The 27,308-nt window shown below is 46.9% G+C and overlaps 1 protein-coding gene across 1 annotated transcript in view; it reads right to left on the minus strand.

Annotated features, from left to right (window-relative positions):
* Positions 1-22,108, minus strand: part of LOC111158747 (insulin like growth factor 2 receptor) — a 96,327-nt gene extending 74,219 nt beyond the window's left edge. The window contains exons 1-2 of the mRNA XM_022520990.1: positions 21,843-22,108; positions 2,939-3,078 (exon numbers count right to left, since the gene is read on the minus strand). Coding sequence (XP_022376698.1) covers positions 2,939-3,078; positions 21,843-21,991 — 289 coding nt within the window. The 5' untranslated portion in view covers positions 21,992-22,108. The remainder of the gene's footprint in view (positions 1-2,938; positions 3,079-21,842) is intronic.
* Positions 22,109-27,308: the final 5,200 nt, after the last annotated feature.

A 27,308-nucleotide genomic window follows, 5' to 3' on the forward strand; every position in this document is an offset into this window, starting at 1 on the left:
AGATTTATATGTGGAACAATATCATTTGCCTAAGGAAGAACTAATATATGATTTTTAAATCAAAAATAATGTAATATTGTTTAAACCAAAGTTGAGGTCTTCATATTCATTTCTAAGTACAAAAGCAGCCTTTGTGGGTATCATAAAACACACATCAACAATTATCTTCCCAAAAGAGTTACAACCATCTTCCCCGTAGCAATACAGGCATGTGCCTGTTTCTAGGCTCCCTGCCAATGCTCTACGATTCAACCATTTAAACTTCTGCCAATTTGATACAAGAAAAAGGAGATTTCATTATTGCTTTGATTTGCATTTATACCTGGCTACTAATGAAGTTGTACTGACTATCTGGGATTCTTCTTTTGTGAACTGCCTGTCTTCAGACTTTGCCATTTTTCCTTGGGTTGTCTGTCTGTCTTATCATGTATTAAGAGAAGCTCCTACCTCCCCTAGATTATATTTCTATTTTGCTAGGTTTCTTCCCAATGTTCTATTGTCATTTTAATTTTAGCTGATCTGAAAATTCTGTTATAGGATATAAGGAAAGGTCTAAAGCGGTTTCCTAATGGACAAATAGCTAAACTACACCCCAACTTGTGGTTATACTGACGTTCTCGTTTATTTTCAATCTACCGCTATACTAGCTTTTCTGTTCCTCTGATCTACTGGGAGCTCCAGTTTTTGTGGCTGTTTTCAAAATTCACTTTCTTTCCTTTCTAGCAAGTTCATAAGAAGTTAGTTTCTCAGATGTCCTCTCACAGCCAGGAGTTTGGATTTCCCATCATGGTTCCCATTTTAGCTCTGCAACTGTCCAGTGTGACCCCATGACTCACAAAGCAACACGGCCCAGAATAAGTTCGCAGGCTCTGGAGTCCACCTGTCAACATTTGAATCCATAATCCTGCAACCTCTGACAAGCTCCTGTATCCATTTTGGGCTTGCATTTCTCCATTTATAAAAAGGGAAAATGAAGTCACCTACTTCAGAAAGTTCTGAATGAACTAAACAAGATATTTTACTTTAAAAACATAAGGCCTGGCACATAAATGCACAACAAATTTAGTTATTATTTAGTTATGAAACCAAATTCATAATAACAAATTCCGTTATTTCTATTACGCAACACAAACTGGCAAAATCAGATCTGATTCCAGATTATCTGTGTACTAATTTAAGGGCATTCGCATTCAATCAAACTAGTCTGCTTTCCTGAGGAGAAGAACAGGGACAGTGCTGAAAGGGCCCACCAACCAGCAGGCCATTCTCTCCCTTCAGGAGTGAAAGTATCTGCGTCACGCATGTCTGGGAGTCAAAGGAGATGGGAAAGTGCTCGTTCACCTCACAGTCAACCTGTACCGTAACTTTTAACTCAGCTAGTTACTTCTGGCCTCTCCCCTTTAGCCAACCTCCTACTCCATTGGGCCCAGCTTCCTAAAAACACATTTTAGCAGATCACCTCCCCCATTCCTGGCACAAAGAATCTATAATGGACCCACTATTCACATCTCAGAAAGAAATCAACTCTCCTGCGGGGCTTTCAAAGCCAATCCACCGTGGGTCATTCTAAAATTCTGCCCAGCCTCTCCAACTTCACAGATCATCCTGCCAGTGACACTTGCTTATCTGCATCCAGTATCCGTCCCTTACACTGCACTTCTCATCAGCCAGAGATACTATAGTCAAATATTATAATAAAGTCATGACGAAGATTCCCTTTCCTCTTTCTGAAAACCTCAGTCACAGTGACCAACAGGCCCACCTGTGGCCTCCCTGCACGAATCCTTAAAATAGAACAGCAGGAAGTTGGCCACCTCATTGCACGATTTTAAGTAGGTCACAAAATAAAATTTGTCCAGCCCAAGAGTTCAGAACCTGGTGCTTTCTCAGATCTCTGCCCCGAGCCTCGCTTCCCTCTTACCAGTGTTTCTAGTCCAGACAGTGCCCTTGCTGGCAGAGAGAGGAACCAACAGAAGCTGCCTCCACCAGCAGGCCACACAGACCTTACTCTTGTCCATCCAAACATTGCTTTCTAAAAAGCCTTTTTAGCCGTGTTCAGGAATTTTCATTCAAAACAACAGAGCTACCACAGCAAGCTGACCCTCCCAAACTCCAAAAACCTGGCAAGTAGACTCTCCCCACTACCACATTGGCCCCAGTCACACACGGTCTTCACCTCATGACTGTCCTTCACCATCACATCTCACTGTTCAAACTGCCCTGGTCCAAGGTCACCGCGGACATTCATGCCACCAAACCCAGGGAAACACCTGTAGGTCAGCCCTCCGCCTCTTCTGTTAGTCATCTCCCCCTCTCCTGTTCCATGTGACTCGGTAGGGCTGCGACTGTCCGCCAACCTGAACCCATCCTCCTCACCAGAACACAGAGATCCTAACCCAAAAGGAGGGCATTTGGGGAAATGAAATGAGCCCTAAAAAAGGAAAGTTTGCACTTCTGTCTCCTGGACTGGCAGTCCTTAGGACTGGTAAATTTTTACTATAAGCCTAAAACCAATGACCACCTTTGATGGCACATAAACAGTAACAGCCTGAGACTCAAAGAAGCACGAGGAAAGCAGACACAGAAGGGGTGAAGGGGCTGGGCACTAGAAGAAATGAGCCTGAAGGAGGGAGAAAAGTAAAGACTGGGTTTGAGAAAAACAAGAGAAGGCAGAGCCATCTAGGAAACAGCCTTCTGTATCAATAAATACAAATGTGCATGACTCTTCATGATTCTTCATGATTGTTACTGTGCTAGAAGGAAATAACCTAATCTGATCTCACTCTGGACACATGTAAATTCTTACTTTTAACACATAATAAAACAGAAAACATATTACATAATATAAGCGTATATAAGCTTATGTGTCGATAGCTATAGTCATTTTTGCAAAATTGGGATCCTATACATCCAGTAATTTAAGAGTAGTTCTACTTACCCACAGAATGATAGGTGCTTGTCTTCAAGTTGTACATACAAATGGCACTTGATGGCCCACAGTGGGCAACATCCACGTTTCCACAGATGCTGATCTTATAAATCATGTTATTTTTGGTATCAACAGCTTCCCATGTATAACTAGAAAGGAAGAAAAACAATCTGTCACTGTCACTGATCTGCCAATAATTAAACTTCTCCCTAGTTTCACATTAAAGCCACTTTTACTCAAAACTACCACAATCTAGAAGACATATTTTCATCAGCCAAAAATACTAAAGTCAAACTATGTTAAGTTGAATAGAAGCCAGGGCACAAACCACTAAATACCACCTCATTCTGGTTCAATCCGCCCTGAAGCTGCCACAAGACTGACCATCATCAAAATACTTAAATATTCTACAATTTAAGAATATCAACTCTCATAAGTAACTGCTCAAGAATTATGTTGAATATATGATAGTAACCCTTCCAATCACACCAGAATGCTGAAAAGCCAAAGAACTGTTTTTAACTTTATGTTATATAAAAACTAGTTATGGCATGAAAGACAATTCTCTTCTGGTTTTACCTTTTATGGCTACAGTTCAGATCCAAACTAACAAGAAGAAGTTGTGCAATAAATCAACTACCTGACTCAAAATCAGACAAAATTTACTTTAGCTTGATCCACTCCATCAAGCATTTAACATGCATTAAAACTCACTCTCCATTCAAGCCTCTGGCAAAGTAAATACTGAGTTAATTGTTCAGGAGTCAATCTGCATACTTGGGACAAAATAATGGTTTGTCAGTTCTGTCAAAACAATTATTCTCAATTCTCCACTCTTCCTGGAGAGAATGTTTTGTCCGTTTGTAAAATAGGGGTCATTTCCTCAGCAAGGCTAAAGACAGGAAATGAGGAAAGTAACTAAAAAGCTCGTTGCAAAATGCGAAGATACTGTATTAATTCAACTGCATTGCTGAAGAGAAGTTCCACAGGAGTTGCTCTGGTTCAGCTTACTCGGGAGCTGACTGGGGGAGAGGTGGCTAAGCCCTGAGACCACTCAGGTGTGGGAGCGCATCTCCCCAGAGCAGTACAGCCTTGATGGTAGAAAGCACCAGCTCACAGAAGCAGCCCTGCTCTTCCCAGAGCCCGCCTTCCCCTGGGCCTCGGGACAAAGACCCACACAAAACACAAGGCAACGTGGCTTTCCCTGCCTAGAGGCAGCCCTCCCCTCCCCCGACAGCCCTGTCCAGTAAGGAAGGAGCCCCAAAAGTGGGGTTGCTGACAGGCAAGGAGCCAAGCACTCTCCTGAACCTAGGGCTGATCAAATTTACCTGCCGAGAAGCAAAGGGACATAAGCACACGGAAGCACACGGGCAGGGTGGCCCAACGCTCCCCCTGGTTCTGACAGCGGTGGCTGGGAACCTGAAAAACAGGCCGGTGTGCTCCCACGGCGCAGGCCTGGAGGTGACGTAGAAATGACTCTAGGCTCGTAGAAATGACGCTAGGCTCGTAAGCGGTTACCACTGAATGTCCCTTTTTTTCAAGTGTAGTTGATACACAATGTTACCTTAGCTTCAAGTGTGCAACACAGTGATTCAGAATCTCTATTCCTTATGCTATGGTCACCACAAGTGCAGCTACCATCTGCCTCCAGGCAAGGCTATTACAATACCACGGACCCTGTTCCCTACGCTGTGCCTTTCATCCCCGTGAAAGGGGATGAAACGGGGAAGCCTGTACCTCCCACTCCCCTTCACCCATTTTGCCCATCCCCCTACCCGTCTTCCCTCCAGCAACCACCCATTTTGAACTCAGCTTCTTTATCAGTAACCCCTTATAGTTATCTCCTAAAGGCAGGAAGGCTAAAGGCAAAAGAAAATACCCCAAGTACCACCAGGCAAGAGAAAGTCATCAATAAAGGCCTGTTTCCTTTGACCTTCACTAACCTTTATTCATTTGCTTCACAAATATTTAAGGACTTCCTGCAAAGGCACTCAAGGGTGCAGCAGTGATCAAAGCAGACCAGTAAATCCCTGCCCCCCCCCCCAGTATGTACTGGGGGTGGGGGGGACAGAAAACAAACAGGTAAACAAATTCACATACTAATATGCTGAGTTAAGTGCTCTGGCAAAAACGAAATTGTGAGTGCTGGGAAATGGGCAAGGACCAATTTAGACTGAAAAGTCTTCTGAGACTGTATTTGCCCTGAGACTCAAACAACAAAAAGGAGCAACTCAGGGGAAGACATGGTGGGAAGAATATTCCACTAGCCACTGCTAGGCCCCGCAGAGGGAATGAACTTACTAGCACCCTGATGGAAAAGAGGGCAGTGTGGCTGGGGCAAGGTGGAGGAGGAGAGCAGCAGCAGCGGCGGTGAGGTCCAGGAGATGGGGAAGGCCCACTACATGGGGAGGGTGGGGGGTGGGGGGGGTGTTGCAGATTCAACCACACCGTTTAATTTTATTCTTAAAGGAAGGCCACTCAAACACACTGTGGATCTTTCCTTAAAATTTTACGCCAGTGCTTTTATTTGCAAAGTATTAGTAAAGCTTTTCTATTAATTACAGTTAATTAAAGAAAAATGCTAACCTCTTATTCAAGAGCAATGACTACGTTTTTCTGGGATACTAGACAACGAATCTAAAACCTTAAGAGTGGCATCATGAAAGTGTTTTGCAATTCTAAGTATATGAGAGAGGTACATAAAGGTATCATTTTAGAAAGAATCGACTGCTAGGAATCAACTCTATAGAAATCCGCACGGTATCTAAAATGCTATACTTTTCTTAAAAACAGAAATCCACTGCTGATTTTGCAAAGCTGATATTTAAACAAGGTAGCTGTAAAGAGTGTGTATTTAGGGAGCAGAAAAAGAGATAAAAAAAGGAAAATGGGGAATACTGTCTTGATTATCTGGAAATCAGTGTCCCTAGAAAGAAAAGTGTTCCTCTGTTTGATTTTCTTTCTTTCCTGATTTTGCATTTCATAACGGCTTTGTCAAGATTCATCAAAATGTTAAGTGGGCCCGGGAGTGAGGAGTGATGAGGCTATGAAAGTATTTGAGTGCTGGCTTTCTCCTGGGGCTTGAGAGAACCACTTACCAGGCTGCCCCTCCAGGCTGGCACCTTCGACGCCCCCCACAACCCCAACCCAAAATACCGGGTGTAGAGTCCTTCATCACAGGAAGGAATGATCATAGTATGTTTCTAATCTATACTACACTAAACTCTGGATGAAAATATTTGCAAGCTGTGTAGAAATGTGGTCTACACACACACACACACACTCATGAGAGTGCGCACATGTGCATCTCAAGTGTGTCTGCTAGGTGAAGGTCTCCTGCAGCAAGGCAGGGATGAGAGCCCGGGGGCATTTCCTTGAATCTCTAACACTCAAACCCGTATCAAGTCTTCCAGGTCACTGCGGCTCTACGCTACCCCACACCCGCTCCGAGGGAAATGACAGGAAATGACGGGACGCAAGGAGGTGGAGCAGGGAGAACCACAAAGGCCCGAGGAAGAAGTTGGTCAATGGGAAAAGCACCAGCTGCCCTGCCCATGGTCCCAGCCTTGCAGAATTCGGCCGATGTCCTTGGAGGAGGCAGCCCGTTCCCAGTAGAACTGCTCTTCTCGACGCACCACCTGTATGAGAACCTTGGCTTTGAAAATGAGCAAAAGCAAGCAAGGTCTGTGCCATTCTACCCCATTTTCCAGCGTGTAGTGTAGTAAGCCGACGCCCCCCTCCAACTCTCAAAAAACCCAAATTCATTTCAATGCACACCTGACACTTCTAGACATGCGTGTAGACTCAGTAAGTGACCTGGACCCGCAGCTATGACACCAGCACTACTGACACGGCCCACACACAACATGTGCTCCTCGGGGCAGTCATGGCCTCCCCCGTCCCCCAGCACTGGGAAGGAAAGCCGCCATGGGCCAGGATGGAGCACGACGCGGCTCTCCCAGCAAAGCCACCCTTCTTCCACCGTTCTGAGCACCCTGGCCCGGGAGCCAAAGATTCCCAGGCTCAGAAGATCAAGCCCCTCACCCCAAGTCACGCAGGTATGGAATGTGCCAGGTCCGTCTGAGCTCCAAGGGCAAGTGTTTAACCACCAAGGTGAACTGCCTCATTTACTTTCAATTCTTCAAAGTTTTCTTAACTTCCCAGAAAATAGTTTCAATTACAACACTGCAACTGACAAAATAGTCCACAGAACTCTAGTTTAAATCTTGTCACAATAAACGCCACTAAAATGACAGATCCTGTGCTGTGCAGGCGCCCAGCATGAGTGAATGCACCTGAGGGTGGCCCTTGAGGAAAGGCCGTAAACCTGTGCGAGACGCAGACTGCCCCGGGCCACACTGCCTGAGAGACCGCAACTTTCCCAACTCAAGTTCTCCTCCACACTTTCATACTTCTGCTCTCTACCCCATCCACGTCTGCCTCTTCTGCATACTCTGAACTGCCAACCAACAAAGGCGCCGCCTTCTGCAAACTCTTCCCTTACCCAGTGCCTTCTAAGGAAGCGTATCACTTCCCTCGGCCCCCTTCCCACAGCTGCCCTCGCCCGCCTTGTGGATCCAAGCTGGTTGAGGGCTTCACCGAGAGGGACACTCATCTGTGACTCACTCTCCCTCAAAAGGAGTACTCGGCTCAGCAGAGAGCTGCCCTTTGATACCCCAACCAAGAGTCCAACAGTGTCACCAGTAACTGGGAAACATCCTACCATCACTCCTTTAGATCCCTTGGGGAACAGGGATGGGGGCAGAAGTCACACACAAGGCAAATGTCTTTAAGACATCTCTGATTTTAAAGTGAATTCTGCTCCTGTAATATGCCCCAAACATGGACAATTAATTTCACCATAAAAAGTGAGCATGCAGGCTGAGTCGTTCCCTTAAAGGAAGCTTAAAACTGTCAGCCCCGACTGCAACTCCTACGGCCTCAGCCAAAAGTGTCTTGGACGACCACAGTCGGTCCGTGTCTGTTCAGTGGCACAGAGGTTCCATTTTAACCTCATTTGGTTTAAATTTCATAATATCCTGAAAGGTGTTGGCAGATTACCATGAGAAGGAGGCACACAAGTAGCATACTGTCAACCAAGCCCGAGACAGGAAGGCATTTCGACTTTCCCAAACACGGTCCAGCAAAGGCCACATGCACAACCAAGCCGGGCAAGCACACACCCAGCCAGGGGCACGACGAAGCAGCAAAGCCAGGTGACCGGACACAACTGCCCAGAGTCCAGAAAGCCTAACGGAGAGACGCAGGGCCACGCCCACTGAACAAGGCCCATCCGTCCGTCCGAAAGAAAGGAAATTCACAAGAAAAAGCCAGAGAGGTACAACCGGACAGACTGTGTAAACTCTTTGAGGCTGGTGTCTTCCTGGGACACCGCTCAGGTTTTCCTTTCTGTGATCGCTGAGTATCTGCAAAACTGCAATCTCTTACAAAATAGGATTTGGCTTTCTTTCACTTTTAAAACCACTAACATCTAAGAGTACATAAAATTCCGTTATAAAATGTAGGATATGCCCAACCTCTTAGAGGAAAAAAAAAAAATCTTAGAAGACTGAGTTCTTTCCCCCAACACAAAACAGCCCCATGAACCTGATGTGCTTCTTCATGCTTTCTGCCACCAAGTCACACTCCTGAAATACACCCCAGTTCCCTCGCACTCCATGAGTCTTGGGGTTATGGTCATGGTCATGAAGCTATTAAACATTTTATTACTGGCCTACAATTAATTATTGGTTTATAAAGCCGTACAGAGGTATGATGGAATCAGTAATAAAATTAATAAGCATGTGTGAATCTGTAATTTGGTTTCTTCAAGAAAAAAAAAAAAAAAACAAAGCTTGGTAACACACCAGCTAAATTCACACAGCACAGTAACCGGCTAGAGGAATGTTTTTCTGAATCCAGAGTGAGCAGCAAATCTAAAATTTTAGGGACAAGCGAAAAGTCTTTCCAACCTGAACATCAAAAAAAGATTTTCCAATTTTTGGCCTGCATCCAAGTCCTCTTGCGGAATACTCAGGAAATCGTTTGGCTCACTTCTGCCTCTTATCATTACCAGATAGTTTCTCAGCTCGTATATCCAGCTCTCTAACCTTCAAAAATCTGGAACAGTCTCCTAAACTTAAGAAGGGGGGAGGGGGGGACACAGGGGGAAAGGAGGGCGCGGAAAGAGGCAGGATTTCCAAAATGGACATTTGCAGCAGAATGTCAAGAGCTTAATGTAACCACTGTTGTCAACAACTTTCTGCGGCCGACACTAAAAGAGAAGAATCTGATTTGGCATCCTGGTCTCAAGGCCAGGGGACACATGAGTTTGACACAGCATGGCAAAAGCTTATATAGGAAGTACTTCACTTCCTATTCTAAAAAACCCACAAAGCTGTGGATATAGATATGGGGCCTGAACAAAAAAAAAGAAAAAAAAAAAAAAAAGAAGGCAAGAAAGTGCCAGACATTAGTCTTTGGTTTTCCCGGGTGGCTACACCGGGTCGGGGAGCAAGAAGCCAGTTGGCTAAAGTGGGATCCAGCTGGAAGAAAGGCTCTAAGGCAGCACCAGAGCCCAGGGCGCTAGGGGATGGGTGAGGAGGTGGCCCAGCTAAGTTTTAAAACCAGCACCATGAGTGACTAACAGAGGTCATGTGAAATAGAGAGGGAGGTGAGCCTCACTCGGAAAGGTGCCATGGCAAGTGGCAGGAGCCCACAGACATGGCTCCAACTCCCGCCCCACCCTGACCAGCTGTGTGGGACACACTTAATCTCCCGAGCCCCGACTTCCTCATCTATGAAACTCAGCTGCTGCACAAAGTCACTGTGAGGGAAAGCATGACCAGGAACATTGTACTTTTGAGGGACTAGGATTTAAGGCTTTCATCTGATCGATAGAAGGCTTCAGGCTGCTTCAAAATGGAGTTTACAAAAAAAGGTACATTGGCTTAGAGCCTCCTAAAGGAATGTCACGTAACACTGGCCAGGAAGTGGAGGGGGCAGGCCCTTATCTTGGGCCATCTCCACAGAGCTTGGAGAGCTCGAGACAGAGACTGGGGGGGCGGGGGGGCCCGAAGGACACACACACACACACACACACACACACACACACACACACATGCAAACACCCGCTGCCTCCTGGGCTCTCTCAGGACAAGACAGCCACTTTGGGCCTACCCACGCCTGGGCCACGTAGCCACCAGCTGCCACCAGAACAGAGGCCTGACGAATCTGAAACTCTGGCAGAGGAGCAGGAGAAAATGGACGGCACACACCCTTCCTAAGGAGGTTCCAGCACAGTACGAGGTGTGGAATTCTCAGTCCACTGGCAAAGGCCCCTCCACAACACAAACCTCTCAAAAAGGACCGCCGTTCTTCCTGTGCTATGCCGTGGCCTTTTAACTCGGGTCAGGTCCGCTATTAGGATGCAGGCCTGTATTTCAACTCTAAACCCTCTGTGAAGATTCTTTAAAAATCAGAGTAATTACCTGGATGTTCGCGGACTGTGTTCCTCATATGCATAAAGAAAAGTTGGATTACAGGCTAAACCTCCTTAATTATACGGATGCCTGAATTCAACCGCTTTTAAAGCCAACCCACCAGCCCACGGCACAGGATTCAAACCATAATGCTCCGTCCCCTCGTAAGCTGTCACCAGTGTCCCAGAAAACCCTCCCAGCCCCAGTGCCATTCCTTCAGAGAGCAAAACACCAGGGAGGTCTGCGCTCCCAGCCACTGGGCAGTCCACTCAGCTGCGACACGGATGAGGCCGCTATCAGGTGCCAGTCTTCACCAGGCCGGCGTGGCTGACACAGAAGAAACGTCTCTGCTCTGAAGATGCTGGGTTCAAATGTCAGACTGGCCCCTGCAGCTTGGAAGAACCCAAGAGCCACCAGGGAAAAGGAAACACACACACAGGGCACCGCTTTAGTGCCAGGCCAGGAGTCACCGTCATGAGTTCCTCTCAAAAGAACAGCATTATCTCACCTCACCCTCAAGAGCTTTTCTGAAGAACACAGGAAACATCTGTTGGGTAACTCTGTGCTCCACGCTTTTGCTGAATGATCTACAAACACGGTTCCTCAACTTCACCCAGCCTCTCCGGGCAGGTGCTGTCCCCCCTTCAGACCCAGAACAATGATGACCCTCTGAGGTACAGGGCCTTGCCTCCTGTCAGGAGCTGAGAAAGTGACAGAGCCCACACTTGAAAGAGGCCTGTCCTGCCTCAGAGCACATGCGCCTCCACCACACGGCCACAGGAGAAGCGTCACCAACCGAACGGGACCTGAAGAGAAAAGGTGGCCATTTGCTAAACTGCCACCCTCAGCAGACAGCCTGTTTCTTGGTTCACTATGGAAATTAAAACAGAAACTTCCTCATTTCCATCAAATCTACCCGTCTACCTGCACCGTCCTCACACACTCTCTCCACGGAGGCCTGCCCTGACTGCCAGACTTGTTCCCTATTTGGGGACAGCACCCGGGTTTTGTGTCCTCTCTCTTCTCCTCCCTTTCTCTCTGTGCCAGATCACTCCCTTCAGCATACCGACCTTTTGTAAGAGACCCCGCTCTTTTCAACACTCCCCTTGGCCCCACACGCCAGCGCAGCACCCACCCTCAGCTCTGACCCCTTTACAGCAAACTCCAAACCTACTGTGTGCACAGCCTATGCTCTCACATTCCCTCTAAGCCAACTGGGCTTTCACCCACCTCTCCCCCAAAACCTGTGTCATCATCACCAAAGAGCTCTGCGCTGCCAAACCCCCTGGTCACTTCTCAGTCTTCGTGGTACGCAACTGCTCCACATTCAACGTACCTGACCCCTTTTTTCCTACAGCCCCATCTTCCCTGGGCTTCCAGAACACTGTGCTCTCTTGGTTCTCATCCCATCTCCCTGGCAGCTCTTCATCAGCGTCCCCTCCAGGCTCCCCGGCATCCGGCAGACCTCCAGGAATGGGGTCCCTCAGACTTGGCCTCCACAACTCCCTAGTACTCGTTCCAGTGTTTTCCAGCTATGCAGCAGCTCCCAAACTGACATTCCCAGCCGGAGGCACTGCCCTCAACCCCTAAAGGCACAGTCTAGCTGCCCACTTGGCCTCCCCACTCAGATGCTAGAACATCTCAACATCAACATGGCCAAACCAATGCCTTGTCTTCCCCCCTAAACCTGCGCTTGCCATGGCTCTCCCCAACTCTGAAAATAGCAATTCCATTTGCAGTGCAACTTCCAATTGCACGGACTACAGTAAAATCTGTGCTTGTCTTTCTCTCCTCACATCCCAGAAGCAATCATCAGGAAATCCATCACCTCCACCTTCAAAATACCCAACTCCAACCACTCCTCACCACCGTTTGCTACAACCCTGGTCCACTCTACTGTAACTGCCTACCCAGTCTATCAAAAGTCCCAGCATTCTCCTTTGGCCACACCCACCCTATGTCAACGCCTCTGCTCAAAATTCTCCCAGGGCTCCCACCACCCTTGGAATAAAAGCCAGAGTCACTACAATGGCCTATGGGACCTGGTCCCCAGCTACTTCTCCACCTCCCCTCCAGCCCTCTCCTCCTTTTCCCTCAGACGCCACTGCGGCCCCTGTGTCATGTCCTAGCCACATCAGCGTGCTCCTCGCCAGAGCACCTGACACACGGTCCCCCTAGTATGAGGCACTGCCTTCGTGGTCTCTGCTTGTACGTCATCTTACAGAAAGGCCCTGGAGGAGTGCACACTTCCTTACGAAGGGGCCCCGCCCGCAGCCCTTCCCACCAAAATGTCAACCAAAGGCCAACTCTACAAAGACGGAAGAGAGAACCACGTTGGCTTATCACTTTGTTTGTGGTGAGGAACACGTGTACAGCACGCAGCAGGCCAAGGCGCTCCAAGGAACAAGGAGAGGGTGACTCAATGGAGATGCGCCCTTGTCACTTCTAGGAATCCACTTCTCAGCACTTCCACTCTGGTGGTTTGGCTTTCTATTTTCAGACCAGGGGCAGAGACCAGGGAGTGTCGGGGGAGTTTTTTGTTTTCAGTACAACACATCATTTCACAAGGTGTAAGTGGCTTCAGGGTGGCGAGAACCCAGAGATGGCAACAAGTGAATTTTACACACAAAATCCACCGGTGCATCCTCCTGAGCGGGCCCTGAGGAGTATCTGCACACTCGAGCCCAAAGGCTCCGACTGAAAAGACAGCTCTTACACTTCCCTCCCAGGCTGCCCACGGGCAACCAGATTTCAAAGGCCACCTTCCTCCATTCGCACATCCCGCAATCTTTGCCTCCCTACCTGAAAGCAAAACTGAGTAACACCTTCACGATCTCTCTAATTCCTACAGCGCTCCTCGCCGCCTGGGCACCGTAAGACTCGTCAGGATCTGCTCTCTCCACCCAAGGAAGCTGCCCTCCGGATGTTAGGCGCAGGGCAGTTGCCCCAGCGGATCTCAGAGCACACAGAAGCTCACAGAAGAATCCCCCCCCCCCCCCCCCAACGCCCCCGGCTGCTCTGAAGGGCAAGTTTCATGCTCAAAGGAACTGGAGCGACCGACACCCCCCCACCTCCACCGCTGGGAAGGGTGCACGCCGACCTGTCCCCCGCGCTGGCTAACGCAGAGACCAAAATAGGCAGATGACACAGGGCTTCGGGCGCCTCAAAATCCTCTCCAGCAGCAGCTGTTGCAGCTGAGCAGCCCGGCAGAGCTGAGAAGAGCTTGCGCGTCCACCCCCCACCCCTGGCCTGCCTTCCCATGCCGGAATCCAGCGCCCATCCCCCTCCGTCCAGGGAAGCCCACGGAGAGCTAAGAAGGGGCCCCTGCTGACCACTGACACCCACATAAACGTCAGCTGGGGCCTCTTAGCCCGGACAGGAGATGAACAAGGAGGCTCTCTCTTCCCCTGGACGGTGGAACTGCTGCAGCCGCCCCAGGAAGGAAGACAAGCCAAGGAAACTGCAGGAAGGGGCCCAGGGCCGGCCTGACATATGGCATCTGGCATCCGCCCAAAGCCTACACCTCCCATCATGAAGCTCCTCCTTGTTTAAGGGAATTCCAGTGTGGCTTTCTGCAGCTCACAACTGAAGGAATCCTGAAGGATGCGTACCTCCGAACCGCAGAATTCTGGATGCAAAATGGACCCCAAGAATCACACGGTCCAGTGGTTGCTAAACTTTTTCAGACGATGGAAACGTCTCTTTCTCAAAAGGAGTCTTTCGGGGCGGTGCCAATGTAGAAAACGGCTAAAGAAGCAATGCTCTCTGGTTGAGGCAGAAACCCCAAGGCACTAATAGAGAACCCCGGGGGTGCAGGGTAACAGGCTAAAAATACCACGAAGATAAATGCAGCAACTCCAGCTCACAGACAGAAAGTAATCATCACTGCCACCGCCATTTGCGAACACTGAGGCTGGGAAAGGCACTGACATGCATTTGAACCCTCAAACCAAGCCTAAAAACTTGACTAGCACCCTGGTTTGGCACAAAAGGAAATGAAGGCCTGAAAGGACCCATAACTGGCCTGAATCCTAGCAACTAATAAAGGGAGGGGCCCAAATTCAAACCCAACACAGCCACTGCCCTCTCCCCTGGACGGAAGTGAGACCCAGAGAGAGGAGATCTGCCAGAGTCAGCTCAATACTCCAGCTCTCGAGTCTCCGGCTGCAGGCAGGACACACGGCACTCGGCCAACTGCGGTCAACACGGCTTTATCAACTATCTCCTGGCAGGCGCAGCCTGGGGGTGATACCTGCGAGGGCAGAAAAGTCCCGAGATTTGAAGAGCAGACACCAAGATGCATCAGCCAGAGGCCCACCTCGCCCATCCCCCAAACTCCTCTCAAACCATTTAGAGCCAAGATCCAACAACTGCTTCCAGCCATACCCTGCACAGCTGCACCAGGACAGGCAACAAATGTCCAAAAGGAGACTCACCGCCAAGACCACAATCAAGAATCACCAGTCATCAAAAGGGCACCAACGCCATGAAAACGAGGACAAACTACCAACAAAAGAAAACAAGCCCAAGGAAGGAGAATTAATGGAGCAATCGGAGCAGAACTTTACAACCTATCTTCCTAGGAACGATGAAAACTGTGGCAGCCAAAAAGATAGATTCACAGGCAGCCGTGACTATACATCAAGTTGTTGAAATAAATTTTTTTAAAAACAAGAGAAAAGTTTTAGAGCTTATGAGCAACAAAATAGCTAAAGCTGGGAGCGGAGAGACAAGACTTTCTCCTGGAACTCTATGTAGCAGCCAGATACAAAGTATTAAAGACAAGTCAAGCAGGACAAAGAATTAGTTACAATGAAGAAAAGCTGAACAGCACAATTACAGAAACTTTTCCCCAAATGGAGAACAGTTTTTCCAAACACACAGAACACTCTCAACTTGACTAGGTGCTAAGCCACAAGGGCAATGTCAATAAATTCCACCCCATTCACTAGCCACAATGGTTGGGGGGGGGCATTATCCATTCACCTAGAGAAAAATGATTCTAAACAACCAATGGGTTCAGGAAGTTGAAACAGTTAGAACTTCTGGATTCCTGAAAAAAAACTATTTAGAATTTAAAGGTTAACAAACATGTAACAAAGCTCTGAGTGATATGGTCCTTGGAACAAAGAAACATATAGCTTTAAATTCATCTAATATTATGTAAAAGGACTTATAAGATCTAAGCTTTTCAAATATGTTATTAAGAGAAAGCAGAAATTAATAAAATTGACAATACACAGTGACAGAGCTGGTAAACAAAAGAGGTAGTCAAATCTTTACTAAATATGAAGACAAAAATGCACAGACATCAGAAGTTTTTAAAATTCACCTAGAGAGACAAAGAGTATTTTCAAAAATATAAGAGTAGCATGCTGTACATTTATATATGAATGCAAAATTAAAATGACAATTTTCTAGGAAATACAGACTTTCAGTAAAGTGGCCTAAGAAAAACTAGAAAATCTGACTAGATACATAAAGAAGGTAAAACTGAAAGCATAAGCAAAACTCCTCCTCCATGGTACTCTACCTTCTCAAAGATACCAGGCCCAGATAGTTTTACTGGTGAGTTCTACCAACAGTTAAGAAAGAGAAAACACCCATCTTACACAAAATTTTCCCACAGCATATAAAATACTAAAAACTAACTAGCTTTTTCCACAAAGCAAATATATTCTTGATGCTAAGCCCAGCCAAGAACAGCATGGCAAAGAAAATTACCGTCCAGTCTCACTTAAAAACAGCTTTAATCATCCTACATAAAATGTTAGTAAACAGAACTATATATATTCATGAAAAAATAAACTTTTGGCCTCTCCTCATATCATACACAAAAATTATTTCAAAAAAATTGAACATAGGACTAAACATAAAAGTTAAAACTATAAAACTTCTAGAAAACCATAAGAGAAAATCTGGTTGGCCTTTGAGTCGACCAATGGTTCTCAACTGGAGGTAATTTTGCCCACCAAGGGCCATTTAAAACGTCTGAAGACATTTTTGTTGGTCACAACTGGGGTGGGAGCAGGGGGTTACCTCCTGACATCTACTGGGTGGAGGACAGGGATGCAATTTAACATCCTCCATACACAAGACAGCCCCCACAACAAAGAATTACCCATCCTAAATGTCATTAGGACTGAGACTGAGAAACCTTAGCATAAGTAAAGATTTCTTAAGTTACAAAAAACACAAACCATTAAAAAAAAAAGATAAACTGAATTTTGTCAAAATTTAAAAGTATCTGTTGATCAAAGTACATATTTTAAAAATGAAAAGGCAAGCCGAAGACCGGGAAAAAATATTCACAGTACACATTACACAGACATAAGAAAGGACTTGTACTCAGAACACATACAGAGCTCTTAAAACTTGTTAAGATGATCCCTCCCCAAAAGAATTGGGGAGGCGGGTGACAAAAGACTGGTTTTAATAGGCATTACTGAAGGCTGTCCAAATGGTCAATAAACACATGAAAAGACAGTCAACATCATGAGTCAGGGATATGAAAATTAAGACCACACTGAGATACCACTACAAACCCACTAGAATGGCTAAAATTAAAAAGACTGATAAGACCAAGTGTTGACAAGGACAGAGAACTGAAACTCTCATATAACGCTGGTGGGAATGCAAAATGGACAATGGACAATGCAAAACGAATAGTCGGACACTCCCACATATCTACTTAAGAAAAAAAGGAAAGTCTATGCAAAATCTTGTGTGCAAATACTCAACAGCTTTTTATTTATAACAGCCAAAAGCTAGTTTAACACCTAGATTATTTTTAGATCAAAGAGAAAATCAAAACTAAAATGACATTATTTAAAACTAACAAAAATAACTGCAGAAGGGTGTGCATGGTTGCTGCCTCCCTAGGGAGGGCAATCGTGGCCAGCACAGTCTTCTGGGCCAGCACCATGCCATTCCATTCGTGGTGGCTCCAATTTCAGCTCTGGCCCCACCCAACTGTCCCTCTGCTTAAGAAATTATTGAGGAATAAATGAATCCTATGTCACCTTGCCAGGATTAAAGATGAGGAGACACTATCGGTGTAATTTCAGGCTTCTGTCCCTCAATGGTCACGAGTCAGCTATGAGGAAGACACAAAGGACCCATAGGTATACCCAATCTCAGCCACTTCCACCTTCTCATACACCGTCAATGACCAATGGGGGCATTACCAAGAGATAGATCCCCACAACTGGGGCGGGGGGGGGAGAGAAAAAAAGAAAAAGAATATTACCTCCAAAGTAATGAGCTACTTTCTGCCACTAAGTCCCCATTCTGAGACCCTAATGAATCCTCTGACCAGCACGATACAGTTTTACATGCTGAGATCAAAATAAAGATGAGAACATGTGAATTATTTTTCTCAACCCCATCTTTCAAAACTCCTTCTACGAAATACTGATAAAAGATGTGAAATCCCTCCAAGAATTCATTTCCTAGGAATTCGTCAGGATGCTGTTCTAAAAATTAATGCATGAGATCTAATGTACCCATAATTAACAACCTTGGGCTTCTACACACACTTATTGTTGCAAGAAATTGCACACACAAATGGATGTGGTCCAGGTTTAACATGTGGCCCAAATTAAGCATATAAGCATTGTTCCTTCAGAAAAATTGCAGGAAAAAAAAAATCTCCTTAGAGACAGCAACCAAACCAACCTCAACTCCCAGCTGGCTTCATTATTCCCTTGTTCTCAATATAATAAAAACTTTCCAGCATTTGTACCCAAACAACTGGGGGGAAACTTGTTCTGAATAAATTATAAAGTACTTTACTTAAATCAAGCAGCCCAATGCATTATTTTATAACTAGGGTAAACTGTTAAGACCCCTTAGGCTGTTAACACCTAAACAAAATGGAAACTCATCTACCATATATGATGTAAAATGGTAGTTTCCAAAGTGTAAGTCACACAGTGATGAGTCAGGCTACAGACGAGTAGAGAGCATGCTGGTCACTTTTGGTGACTTGATGATGACTTCGCGTGGCCTGGCTTCTGCCCTCCCACCACTTGCTTTCACTGTTCCAGCCCCGCTGACCTCCAGACGTCCTCAGCAGCACTAACACTCCTCCTTCCCTGGGACCTCTGTCCATGCCAGACCCACAGCCAGTCACACTGGCCTCAGGAAACACGTTCTTTCCACTAGCACACCACCTCCCAAAACAGCTGAGTGATGAAGAATCCACCAACTTTTTCTCCAGCTCAGAGCTCACCTGGCACAGCAATCACCTCGAGTCTTAGAAAACATTCAACTAAGGCGCTCTAAGAAGCGGCATGTGAAGCACTCGGTAGAGGCCCATGCCTTTGGGAAAATTGCCTTTCTTGCCCCTGCTTTTCAATGCACAACCCACAGAGACCTGTTCTCTCCTCCATGAGCACAAATGCTGCTCCAATAGTTCTCCACTGTTTCCCTCACCCCTCCCAGTAACTAACTGCACCAGGAACCACACCCCTGCCACCTCCTTACCCCAGAAGACAGCAGGCCCACAGCTGGCCCTCAGCTTTGCCCTCACCCAGGGGCCTCGCCAGGTGACCTGCTGGCAGCCCTGAAGCCTACTCAACTTCCCTCCTCTCCCCTCCCTGCGATTCTAAGGGATCGCAGATGACAAGTATCCTTTTTGGTTTAGAGAACTGGGTAAGAGAGAAGTTGCTTCCTGGGACCCAACTCTTTTATTGAGAGACAATGACAATTTACTAGCAGGGCGCTAGTTAAAGCTGTACAGTGTCTGGGCACTACAAACTGTGGCGTGGATGAGGGGTTTCTGGTGACTGCCCTAGATGCCAAACCACAACGAACAAGACAATTTTCGGTGGAAAAAAGTATGTTCTGTGTTACAAACAAGCAATTTACAAATATTTGGGATGTGATCCTTGTGTCTACTGCAATGTCTACCTGGGGCCTGCTGCCATTTGACGAAGCTACACAAAAAGTAACACTTGTACAGTCTGCTTTTCATACTTCTGGGGGGGATCTGGGTGGGTCATTCACATTTCAGACAAATGGACTCCCAAAGACAGAATAAAAAGACAGCTTAACACAACCCGCTTTGGTGATACTAAGTAGAACTTTTCATACTGGATTTTAAAAATTATCAGCTTGCATTCCTGTTCTCCAAATATAAGCTAGAGTTAAGGAATTTTAGCCAGCGTTATCTCATAAAAGTACACACAGATTTTTGACACTCCCCCCCAAAAAAATGTCTTAACAAGCATTTAAGCCAAGGTATTCACTTAAAACAGGAAAAAATAGGAAGAATTTCATTTGGCGGAATATTAAGTTTAAAGTTGAGATTATGCACAGCTCTGGAGAAGTCTCAACACAAAACCGCAGAACAGTAACAGACACGGAAAAGAAATGTGTCCAAGCCCACCCCTGAATGGACGGGGAGATTTGCTGTCCTAAGGAAATCTGGAAGAAAAAGCAAACACGCCAACTTTAAAGATATTCTAAGACTGCAGAGGACACATTTGTCCCACTAACAATGCATATCACCCTAGAGCACTCTCTAGCATTTGCAAAGTTGAAGATACAAAGGCCATTTCCTACTGGACCCAGAAGCCATGTTCCACTAGAAAAGGAGGTTAACAAATGCAGATTCAAATTCAAGTCGCTTCGAGGACTCACTTTCGGGTGAAACTAAGGCCCCCCCAACCCCCTATCAGCCACTTACATGTTTCTGCAATCAAAACCAACTTTAACCTTAACTATTAAAAAATAAATTCCAGGGACGCCTGGGTGGCTCAGTTGGTTGAGCAGCTGCCTTCGGCTCAGGTCATGATCCCAGCATCCTGGGATCGAGTCCCACATCGGGCTCCTTGCTCGGCGGGGAGCCTGCTTCTCCCTCTGCCTCTGCCTGCCATTCTGTCTGCCTGTGCTCGCTCTCTCTCCCTCTCTCTCTCTGACAAATAAATAAAATCTTTAAAAAAAATAAAAAATAAAAAAAATAAATTCCAATTTGCTAACAGGACCAAGACTTCAAGACCACTAGCCCAGTTACTTTCTTCCCAACAGGACTGGTCGCAGCAGCCATTATTCCAAAACCTCCTCCTTTAAATGTTAGCTGCAGCTTGACCTGACAGAAGTCGACCCCCTTTTCTGTGTACCACGCTCATTACTGTGTAATATGTATCTTAGAGCAGCCAACTAACCTATTAACTAATGTGCAGTAAACACTCCAGTCTGCTTTCCTCCCCCCTCCCCAAAAAGGGAAAAGAAATAAAGAACGTGGACCTTGCAAAGAATTTCTTTTGTGAGCTCAGTCTCACTCTCCTTAGAACAGTGTTATCTGCGAGTTCTAAACTCAGGGGTACAAATTAGACCATGTCTGATACAAGGGAAAACTAAGAATCCCATAAACCCCACCACAAACTCAAAGTTCAGCTCAAAGCGGGCTCAACTTCATTCTGAGATATAACTTGGAAGCACCAGTTCACTGGTCTTTCCGAACTCTTCGCCCTGCTTCCTTCTACCAAAGTTTAAAAATAAATAAATAAATAAAAGTTGGTTTCTCCATCATCCTAAACAGTCCACAAAAGGTTGGTCAGAAAATTCTTCTAACTGGCAGTTCCCAAGCCCCGGGACTCCCATCCTCGCCCGCGTAGGACACGAACAGCCCTCGATGGGACTGGCGATTATACAATCATGATTCCCAGAGCAAAAGGCTCCACTAGAATAATCCACCCTGGAGACAATGACATCATGTAAGCAACTAGACAGGAAGTTAGGCTCGGAGATGTGAAGGGTAAAGTCTTGAAAGCCAATACAGGATGACCACCCTCCAGTCCCTTGATCCAAAAAAAAAAAAAAAAAGTCAGTCACCTTCTGCAGAAAAGCTACTTTAATGAGAAAAGGAAAAACCTACATGGAGGAAATCAATTAGCAAATGAAACCACCCCCCCTCCAACTCTAAGGCCATTCGTGCGGTATCCTTCCACACTAAGGGCCCTCTCCAAAGACCAGCTGGTGAACTTTGAGGAAAACGTGGAGTGGGAACAAAGCGAAGCTGTAGTTCCTGCGTCCTCCAACTTTCGCAGGCGCTCCGCTGTGAGAGGGCAAGAGCTGGGCGGAGGGTGCCCGCAGTGTGACACCCGGCTGGGTCCGGGCGGCCGGCTGCTCGCACACAAAGACGCCCCGGACTTAGTGACAGCCACAAGTGGCTAGGCAGCGGCCCCCCGGGCCAGCGCCAGGACGGCGAGTACCCCGCGCCCCCCGCCCGCGCGCGCACGACCCCTCGGTCTCTCATCCCTCGCCCCTATGCGGGCAACTTTCCCTCGGGGCCAGGGGAACCCAAACCCAGAAGAAAGGCGACTCGGGGAGCCCAGCCTCTCCCCAGAGCGCCCCCGCCCCCCACCCAGCCCAGCTGCGCGCCCCGGGCACCGCGAGCGAAGCCTGCGCCCCGGCGGGCCACCCACCTGCACAGCTCGGGGAACTCGGCGCCCTGGGCCAGCGCGGATCCCGGGGCCCAGACGAGCAGCAGGAGCTGCAGCAGCAGGAGGGAGCGCAGCGGGCGGCCGGCGGGCGCGGGCCCCAGGTGGGCGCCCCGGCCGACGGCGGCCCCCATCGCGCCCGGCCCGGACTGCGCGGCGAGCGCGGGGCTAGCGGCGCGCGGCTGCCGGGGGCCGCGGCCGGGACATGGTCGTGCAGCCAGGGCGGAGGCTGAGCTGGAGGCGGAGAGGCGGCGAGGGGCACGAGAGGAGCGGGAGCGGTGCAGGAGCCCGAGGGGCGCGCGGCTCGGCTGGGCTCGGCGGCGGCGGCAGCAGCAGCAGCGGCCCCGGAACAGCGTCACGTGATCGCGCTTGGCCCCGCCCCCTCCCCCGCCCCGCTCACATGACTCCCTTGTTCAGGTGATCCCCGCCCGCCCAGGCTCCGCCCAGGCCCGGTCACGTGAGCGCGGCACGCGCGGGGCAGGAAGCGGCGCGGCGGGGAGCGGGGCGCAGGTGCGTGGCCCGGGCCTGAGTCCCCGCGGCTGCCCTCGGCGGGGACCGACCCCGGCCTCGCTTTCTTCCTGCGCACGCTTTGGGTCGCGGTGTGGGAGCGTCCCAACTTCGAGTTACCGTACCTCAACCCGGACCCACGGCCGGGGAGGGAAAATAAGGGGGTCACACTTGTGCCGAGCCGTGAGTGCCATCACACAGCGGCGTCGCCTCGGAGCCTTGAGGAGTGGGAACTCACTTTCCCTGCTCTGCGGAGTCAGCCCTGGAGCCCTGCACGGGGGTACCGCGTTCGCCCAGCACAACCTCTCACAACCTTCCCTGGGAGTATTTCCCAAGTCTGGGCTTCCCACGTTGGGGAGGCAGGACGAATACGGGGCCGGGGAGTATGAAGGAGGCAAAGGCGTGACTGCGAGGTGAGTGCCACCCAGCAGGGCTTCGTTAATTCCTCTATTCAGATACTCTGTTGAACCCACACTTTGTGAACGGCTCTGAGCTACGCACTGTGTGAAAGTAAAAAGAAATCTGAAGTGTTGAGCTCAAAAAAATTTACCTTCTCTAAGAGCAAATAAAAAGATACAGACTAACCCCAGCGGTGCCAGCTCGTCTTTTCTTTAATGTTTTTCCGTGCCAAACCCTACTGGCTAGCACTTAAGCATGAATCTGGAAACCACGAGATTGGACCCTTGTTATAAATGAGGAACACACTCAGAGACGTTAAGTGACTGATCCAAAAGCACTTTAAGATGTGGCAAAGCTGGGATGCAAATACGTACACATAATCATGACCCAATAGAGGCTAACATTTCTTGAGCGGGTAATGGTGTGCAAAGTAGCATTCTGGTGCTTTCATTTAGCTCATTTAATCCTAACACGACCTTATAAAAAAAAAAAAGTACCTTTATTGCACCTATTTTACAGATAAGGAAACTGAGGAGAGAGATTAAATAACTTGCCAGTCATGCAGCTAGTAAGAAGCCTGGGTTTGAGCCAAGTCAGACAGTGCCAGAGTCTGGCTTAGTCAGCATGCTATTGAAAGAGTAGTATAACCCAAGAAGAGAAAGCACTGTAGTGGCTCAGGGGGAGAGCTCAGATGTCCAACTGTGGGCATCTAGAAAGGGTTCATATTTTGCAACTCCTCTATTATAATTGATACAGGCAACGATCTTCAAGGGATACTAAAAGCATCAGGTGAAAAGCTGTTACAGCCGGAGAATATTCATTTTGTCTCAAAGTATCACCTTCAAAGTGTATTTCCCTAGTAAAGGAGAAATATATCTTCACAAGGGAAAGATCTGCTAGAAACACCTTAATCAAGTGATTAGGATTACTATCACCAATATTTGGAAAAAATAATGTTTTCTGCCTCCTAAAGTGATGTAATGAAAAGTACTGCTAAAGGTAATGTTGAAAAGAGCATAATTATGACTCAGATGCAGATGTAAAATGAACATGTGTTAAAGATATTGTTTAACTCATTAATTAACATGAGAACCAGTAGCGTGTTACAACTGGCTCAAAGGGGAATCCAAAGAGAGAGTCCAACACACTTATAAGCAGTCAGGAACGCTGAAGTTGCCCAATAGATGAAGGATTGGTCAATATCCATAAGTCAAAAATCAATTGCATATTCAATGGACACAATTTGCATTTCTAAAGACAAGAATCGTAGATATTATCAACAGTATTCAACAATCTCTCAAGTTTTAAAATAGCTCGAAGGCGATGAAAGGCACAAAGCCCCATAGAATCAGATACCTCAGCAGGGGCCATTAGATGGTGCCTAGCCTTCCACTGAGGTTGCTCGATATTATTTTTGGTCCGTTTCAAAGTCTCCCATAATTTTCCCCTGCAGTACACAATATCACTTACATGATATTCTTATCAAGATGTTTAATTTAAATCTAATCAGAATAAAACAAACCCATATTGTGGAGCATTCCACAAGAAAACTGAATACACAATTTAAAAAAATGTCAATGCTCAGGGCACCTGGGTCCTCAGGCGGTTGAGCATCCAACTTTTGGTTTCAGTTCAGGTCATGATCTCAGGGTCATGGGATCGAGCCCAGAGTCGGGCCCTGTTCTCCCTGTGGAATCTGCTTGAGATTCTCCCTCTTCCTCTCCCTCTGCCCCTCCCTCTGCTCATGCTATAAACAAGCAAACAAACAAACAAATGAATAAATAAAACTTTTTTTTTTAAGATGTCAATGGTCTGTAAGGCACCCCCCTCCAAAAAAGCAGAAGTACTCTCCCAAGTCGGGGATATGAACAACACACTGAGGACCAAATCTGGCTACAGAGCTCCTTTGTAAATAAAGTTTTATTGGAATATAGCCATACCCATTTGTTTATGTATTGTCTGTGGCTGTTCTTCCTATAATTGTAGTGAGTGTTTGCAACAGAGCCCACAAAACCTATTCTACCACCTGGCCTTCTATAGAAAAAGTTTTCCAATCCCTGTTCTGGATCAGTGGTTCACAAAAGTGTGGTCCTTGGGCCAGCAGCTTTGACACAGCTTTCCTTTGTTAGAAATGCCAATCCATGGGTCCTGCTCTGACCCATTGACTCAAAATCTTCAGTGATGGGCCCCAGAAAATTCTTTTAATAAGCTCTCCAGCAGCTTTTCACATACACAAAGGTTTGAGGACCACTGTCCTGACTTAAAGGAGACTAAAAAGGCAAGACAACAAAATGCAATGTGTGACCCTTAGTTGGAGACTGGACCCCAAAAAAGTAAGACATGAGGGACATTTGGGGTAATTGGAAAAACTTGAATAGAAACTGTATATCAGAAACTCTAACGTCAAATGGCATAGAGCATAACTCTCCTGTATTTCGCTTAAATTTTGCAACGAACCTTTTAGAAAATACAAACTCCAAGATGGTAGCTCAAGACCCCATGTTATGGGTTGAATTATGTGCCCTGAAAGCATATGTTGAAGTCTTAACTGCCATCACTCCAGAATGTGACCTTATTTAAAAATATAATCCTTGTAGATATAGATAGTTGGGTGGGCTCAATCCAATCTTATCAGACTGGTGTCCTCATAAGAAGTGGAGTAGAGACACAGAGACACACAGGGGAAGACAGACATATAAGAATGGAGGAGTGAAGCTTCTACAAGTGAAAGACACCAGGAATGGGAGGCAACATCAGAAGCTGGGAGAAAGGCAAGGAAAGAGTCATCCCCTAGAACCTTCGGAGAGAGCAGGCCCTGCTGACACCTTGATTTTGGACTTCTGGCTGGCAGAACTGTGAAACAGCACATTACTGTTGGTTCAGTTTGTGGTACTGTGTGTTAGAAACAAGACAGCAGGCCCAAAATGGAATCACTTATGCTAAGCTCCATGACATGGGACTGAGACATAACTTAATTATAATTTCAACCTCTCCCAGAAAGGGAATCTTAAACCAGTCAATCACGAATCAGCTGGTCAACCTTAGCAAGGTCATCTGCTTGACTGACCCCCCGCCATCTCCTGAAGGAAAGTGACCTCTCCATAACCAATCTACTTTTTTCTAGTGTGACTTGCTTCTCGTTAACTCCCCCTGTGCTACTATAACAGCTCCCCCCACCTTCTGTCTGTAAGAGTCTTCCATTTTGTACAGCAACTCAGAGTTCCTTTCTATCACTAGAATAGAGGCTTCCCAATTCATGAATCGTTGAATAAAGCTAAGGATATCTTTCAAAATTCATCAGTTGAGTTTTGCTTTTTTAAAAAATTGTCACCGCAGTCCTAGAACTCAAATACACCTCGCAGCTTATAGGACAGATTCAAGCCTGGAATCCAGGTGTTCCAACCACTACACCCACATAAAGGCTCAATCTTCTTGCGCCTGACACTTGATCTGGTTTTGGAAACACAAGTTCAAGTGACAGACCACAGACATACATATGTTGCTGCTGCGGATATCCCTGCTTGGTGTCTAAAATAATAGTAGCTGCAGGTAAATGAGTGGGTGCCTCTTTGGGACACAAACCAGAAGCTATCAAACTGATGGTGCTCAGATATCTCTCTGAAACTCAGGCAGGTGTGTGCAGCGAAATTCCAGAAACTTTTCTGAATATCCAGGGAAGAGCAAAATTCTACTAAAAGACCCTCAAGTCACACTGTCATGTCTATTGGGTATTTCTTGATCTCTGCAACAATAAACAAAGTAATGTTTTCCCAAGGGTAAAAACTGAATAGTAAATAGTATTATCAAACCAATGTTAAATTTCAGGGGGTGGAGATAATGATATTGTCATTTTGGAGGTGAACGTCCTTGTTCTTCCATGATACTTGCTGAACATAAAGTATCATGATGTCAGCAACTTTCAAGTGGTTCCAAAAAGAAAGGATACATGTAAAGAGAGAAAACATGTCAGGGTCCCTAGATGGCTCAGTCAGCTGAGCACCTGACTCTAGGTTTCAGCTCACACCCTGATCTCAGGGCTGTGAGATTGAACCTCGTGTCGGACTCTGAGCTGGATATGGAGCCTGCTTGAGATTCTTTCTCTCCCTCTCCCTCTGCCCCTCCCCCATATCTATCTATCTATCTATTTCTCTCTCTCTCTCTCTCTCTCTCTCAAAAAAAGCAGATGTCAAAAATATTAACAGTTGCTACATGTAGGTGAAGAGTATATCAGTGCTCTATACTATTATTTTGGTTTTCCTGGAAGCTTGACATTTTTCAAACATGAGATGGGAAAGAGATCTATCAGAGAAGAGATGACTTCTGAGATGAGCCTGGAAGGAAGGTGGATGGGAGGGAGGAAATATAGCGAAAAGACACTGCAGACAGGAGAACAGCAAAAGTAAGGCACAGGTAGAAAAAGACAGAAGCTGTATAATGAGCAAGGCCTTTTGCTTGAGTGAAAGCACATAGGAACAGAGAGAAACTACTTTGGCCAATGATCGTGCTAAATCCTGGCCTTAGAAAATAGAATCCTTCTCTCAAGTA

The sequence above is a fragment of the Enhydra lutris genome, unplaced genomic scaffold, assembly GCF_002288905.1.
Source record: "Enhydra lutris kenyoni isolate GAN:26980312 unplaced genomic scaffold, ASM228890v2 scaffoldscaffold62, whole genome shotgun sequence".
NCBI classification, from domain to species: Eukaryota; Metazoa; Chordata; class Mammalia; order Carnivora; family Mustelidae; genus Enhydra; species Enhydra lutris.